The 4,476-nt window shown below is 40.5% G+C and overlaps 2 protein-coding genes across 3 annotated transcripts in view; both read right to left on the bottom strand.

Annotated features, from left to right (window-relative positions):
* LOC106817192 (glucose dehydrogenase [FAD, quinone]-like) overlaps nucleotides 1-1,982 on the bottom strand; it is a 10,414-nt gene extending 8,432 nt beyond the window's left edge. Inside the window, exons 1-3 of one of the 2 annotated variants that reach the window (XM_014821857.1) lie at nucleotides 1,898-1,982; nucleotides 1,527-1,655; nucleotides 538-659 (exon numbers count right to left, since the gene is read on the bottom strand). The gene's annotated coding sequence lies outside the window, so the exon portion shown is untranslated. Of the gene's footprint in view, nucleotides 1-537; nucleotides 825-1,526; nucleotides 1,656-1,897 lie in introns of those variants that run through there. The other variant, XM_014821858.1, reaches the window with a different exon arrangement.
* Nucleotides 1-3,450, bottom strand: part of LOC106817189 (glucose dehydrogenase [FAD, quinone]-like) — a 21,663-nt gene extending 18,213 nt beyond the window's left edge. The window contains exons 1-4 of the mRNA XM_014821855.1: nucleotides 3,333-3,450; nucleotides 2,426-2,634; nucleotides 1,898-2,087; nucleotides 1,527-1,655 (exon numbers count right to left, since the gene is read on the bottom strand). Of these exons, the coding sequence (XP_014677341.1) occupies nucleotides 1,527-1,655; nucleotides 1,898-2,087; nucleotides 2,426-2,634; nucleotides 3,333-3,450 (646 nt within the window). The remainder of the gene's footprint in view (nucleotides 1-1,526; nucleotides 1,656-1,897; nucleotides 2,088-2,425; nucleotides 2,635-3,332) is intronic.
* Between the last annotated feature and the right edge of the window lie 1,026 nt (nucleotides 3,451-4,476).

The raw sequence follows: 4,476 nt of genomic DNA on the forward strand, positions 1-4,476 counted from the left end.
GATTATGTGGACGGTAGGCATAGCATATAAATAAATAAATAAATATATATATATATATATATATATATTTAGTATACTATTCATATATTCAGTACTGTGTAAATGCGTAACGATTATATATTAACTTGCATTGAACTGGTCGAGTTGCTCTTTTGGACCAACGCCAGACAAGAGGAGGATGTGAGGAGAGCCGATAGTTCCAGATCACTTCCCGAGACGCTCTCGCCTGTTTCTTCTCGGCACCATGGATAAACTGCAAGCCTACCGCCCTCTTACCCTCGAACATCACCTAGTGATTATTACAATATTAAGAGCAAGATCTCAATAATTAAACTAATAATATAGATGTCTCATGGTGATATATGGTTCTTTTACGAGTAGAGATAGAGAAATGAGATGATGAGAGCAGAAAGTGCACGTACCTGTTTATATAGAGTAACTATCAGTTTTGTATCATCTAAAATTAGTACGAAAATTATATAAATATAATTAAGTACGAGATCGAATGTATTTAACGTAATGTAAAAATATTATTACCTTGGAGACGTGGGCGTGAGTTATGACGTGCAGATTTGGTCTGCTTGCGACAGGTTGTAGGTAAACTTTGGCAGTGTGTGCGCGGGTGCCATCTCTGATGTTTGCATGTGCCTTCATAACCCCTAAAATTTTATTTTATTTACAAGTATTTTACAAAAAATAGGATTACAAATATAGCTATATGCATGCGTGGTTATAAATATTTCACTTGATAATAATAAGAAATATAGATCCCGAGTTAAATAAGAATACCATACATATATTCAAGAGCGTATTAAGAAGGAGAGCGTACAACGGTGAAATGCTGAAACCATGTTGCAGTATTAGTCGAATTAAGAAACCGATATTTTAATGATTATTTGCGGTATTATTGATCAGCTGTCCTACCTTGCTAATATAAAACAAACCGCTTGTCCCTACGATGCCCCTACACTGAGATAATGAGCGGTGAAAATCTGGTATTTTTGCCGAAAACCGACTCGAGATCCCGGTTGGCTGCGACCCTCTCTCGCTTTGGGATAGCTTCGGGAAACCTCGCGTGTTTCCGTCAATGATTGACAAATGGAATGAATGACGTCTGATATTGATTGCCATAGTGATGACCCCATCCTGTGCCCACCTCACGCTGGATGTAGTAAACTCTGTACTAATGATGTAATGAGTCAGCGCTACCATCGCGCTACACAGCAGCGACCGGAAGCAACATACTGACCACAGAACGAGAGAGGGTCGCAGCCAACCGGGATCTCGAGCAGGTTTTCGGCAAAAATACCAGATTTTCACCGCTCATTATCTCAGCGTAGGAGCATCATAGGGACAAGCGGTTTGTTTTATATTAGCAAGGTAGGACAGCTAATCAATAATACCGCAAAGAATCGTCAAAACAAAACGGACAAAGTTTATTAATTCGACTAATACTGCAACATGGTTTCAGCATTTCACCGTTGTACGCTCTCCTTTTTAATACGCTTTTGATATAATGTGTTTACCATAGGGGCTTGCTCCATTTATATCGCCAACTCTATAGCCTAACTCTCGCGCTGCGTCCAGAAACAAATTCCCAAGTTCCGTGTAGGTGGATTGAGTGATAGTTAGAGGTCCTCTAACGCCGTGGTACTCTGTGAAAGACATAGTATTTCTCTATCATCGCCCAAATGGAGCTTTCATCTTAGTAATTCCCCTGTAAAGTTAAACTAATGCTTTCCTAGTATCGCTTGCTATTATATTTACTATATATCATTATATATATTATGTATGTTCATTTCATAGTTTATCTATTATCTACACTCAAACCCTCACTCGTCTATTGACTAGATATTCACGCTCATTTCAAAAGTTAGAGTGAAGTATATAAACGTACTAGAGTTCTTTAGATCAGGTATCTTTACGTTCTCTGACTTTTTAAAGAATGGAAGTACGTTTTCATAACTCCATCCCGATGCTCCCATCTTCTCCCACTTGTTATAATCTTCAGGGGATCCACGAGCATAAACAATAGCATTTATGCAGCTGCTGCCTCCAAGTACCTTTCCTCTTGACCACAGGCTTTGCTGATTGTAATAAAACATCAATTATGTAATGTGTATGTGTAATATCATAGCGCTTGCGACCGTATTAAATGTAGGTATGTAATGTATTAGTAAAATGTTCGGTTCTCAATACATGTATTATGTAACGTGTATATGCACTATCACAGCGCTTGCGATAATGGAACCATATAAAATAGCAAAAAAGAATAGTGTGATTTTTTCCGGTCCCATTTTTCCTTGTGGCATTTCATTTCGGATTTCTATTAGATTATATGTCGTAGCAATAAAAATAAAGGCCTACAATTACATGATATTCTTGATTATATGTTGTGCTTGGGCTAAAAACACGTTGAAGCTACCTTCTTCTCGCAGGCCTGGCATGAGAATTTCTGCGGCACTGTCATGTAGCGCCAGTCAACCTTTGTGTTTTTCAGAAACGCATATGAAGCTGGTCTATCTATGTCCTTGTTACCCTCAGGCAGCCCACCGGCCTCCACTAGCAGTACTTTCACATCAGGGTCCGCAGACAGACGGTTAGCGAGCACACATCCTGCCGTCCCTCCTCCTCCTATTGAGACACAATAGAAAGTCAATTAGACTAAGCTAAATTATATTATTTGTCAAGATGTCGAGCTCGATACTGACGGATTAACATTGTAATCTGATCGACTATATTTAATATTTATTGCCAAATATTTCCAACAACTGTAGCACAGCAGTACTATGTCATTCATCATTGATGCATTATATTGATCTATCTATCGCTAGCTATCGTATCCTATTGAACTATCTTCCAAAATGTGAAAGATTCCCTTAAATGAAATATTGAAAAGGGAGATTAAAGAGGATTCTGATTAGGTCGGCATATCATATCTCTTTTATTGTCAATCAAATGCTGCTTACTGATTACTGATTACTGATCACGCGCGTATCTGCTTTAAATGTCTGTGCGACTATTCTTTAGGCCACTGATGTTGTCCATGTATTTTTTACAAACATTTCGTTTAGCTGGCTGGATAGCTGGCTGGATGTTTTTCTGAAATGCCCGATATCTATATGCATGCCTTTGTGTGACGCTTATTGCTATCCTGTACGTGGTACTTGCTCCGTTTAGATGGAAGAACCGCCCTATTTATTACTGATTGCTTTTGACTATATTTAACGATGGAATTCGACAAAAGACACATTATTCCATCGATGGACAGGTTACCCTGTTGCTGTAAAATATTGCAGAGCTAGGTGTGGCCGGGCTATATATATACTCACCGATAATATAATCGTAGACATCGTCGGGATCCTCTACGCTGTATGTGACGTTCTGCCCGCTTCTCATGTACATCACTGCTGCAAGCAGCACGACCAGGGAAACCAGTCCCTTGTCCATAATGCTAATGACCGTTTCTTATACAAAATGCGCCGACGAGCCCTCCCTTACTGAGCTCTAGCAACATCGGAACTCTTCGTAGGAAGAGTTGGTTATGGAGTGTTTACATGTACAAACGCGGCCTGGACAGGCAAACTCCACGACAGATGGCGCTCTCACTTATGGGCTCAATCTGCTACTACATGGGCTCAATGGTATCCTGAGTGTGCGAAGGGAAACACTGCATGCAGTTTGCCGGACAGGCTGGGCCAAAGGTGCCTATATCTGAAGGACATTGCCAAAGAACTGGACTATCGTGAAAAGCCTTTGATAATATTTACACGCACTAGATAAGAATGGATTTACTGCTCTTCTGTGTGCCTTACATGAACTCATATTTGATATTTATTCGCACGCACGTCGCTGTGCACAAACAACTTTGTTTTGACCATGTACCAGACAATCTGGCTACGTTAGTGTGTTCGCGCATGTGCAATATCTCACCAGAGGAGTTACATTTTGTGATGAATATACATTTAAAATGGTTAGATAGCGGATATCTCAGCATAGCGTTCCGTAATAAACGTTTATCAGTAGACCTGTGTTTATAATTAGGAGAGCGCCCTAGCATGTAAGGTACAAAACACCTACTTTATGCTCTCGCGTCCTTCCCCTTGCCTGTCCCTCGCTCAGCCTCTTTCTTCTTCTACCGCCGCCACCATCTTTCCTGCCGCCTTTCCTCAGTCTCCCATCCCCTCTCCCCCGCAGCAAGCTATATTGTGAAGTTTGCCTCAGATGGCACTGCACGCCTAACACGGTGCGCGCATGCGCAATATCTCCCGTGAGAAATCGCATTTTGCAAAGATTATGCGTTTAAAATGAAGAGGAGTTATCCTAGCATAGATTTATATGATAACATTCCATCAGTTGACACCATTTAAGAAATAGGAGGAAGACTTTGAATGTAAGGTCTCTGCTGCGTATACCAGCCAGTACAGAATCTGACTACGTTAGTGTGTTACCGCACGCGCAATATCTCACCAGATG

The sequence above is a fragment of the Priapulus caudatus genome, unplaced genomic scaffold, assembly GCF_000485595.1.
Source record: "Priapulus caudatus unplaced genomic scaffold, Priapulus_caudatus-5.0.1 Scaffold1624, whole genome shotgun sequence".
Taxonomy (NCBI): Eukaryota; Metazoa; Priapulida; class Priapulimorpha; order Priapulimorphida; family Priapulidae; genus Priapulus; species Priapulus caudatus.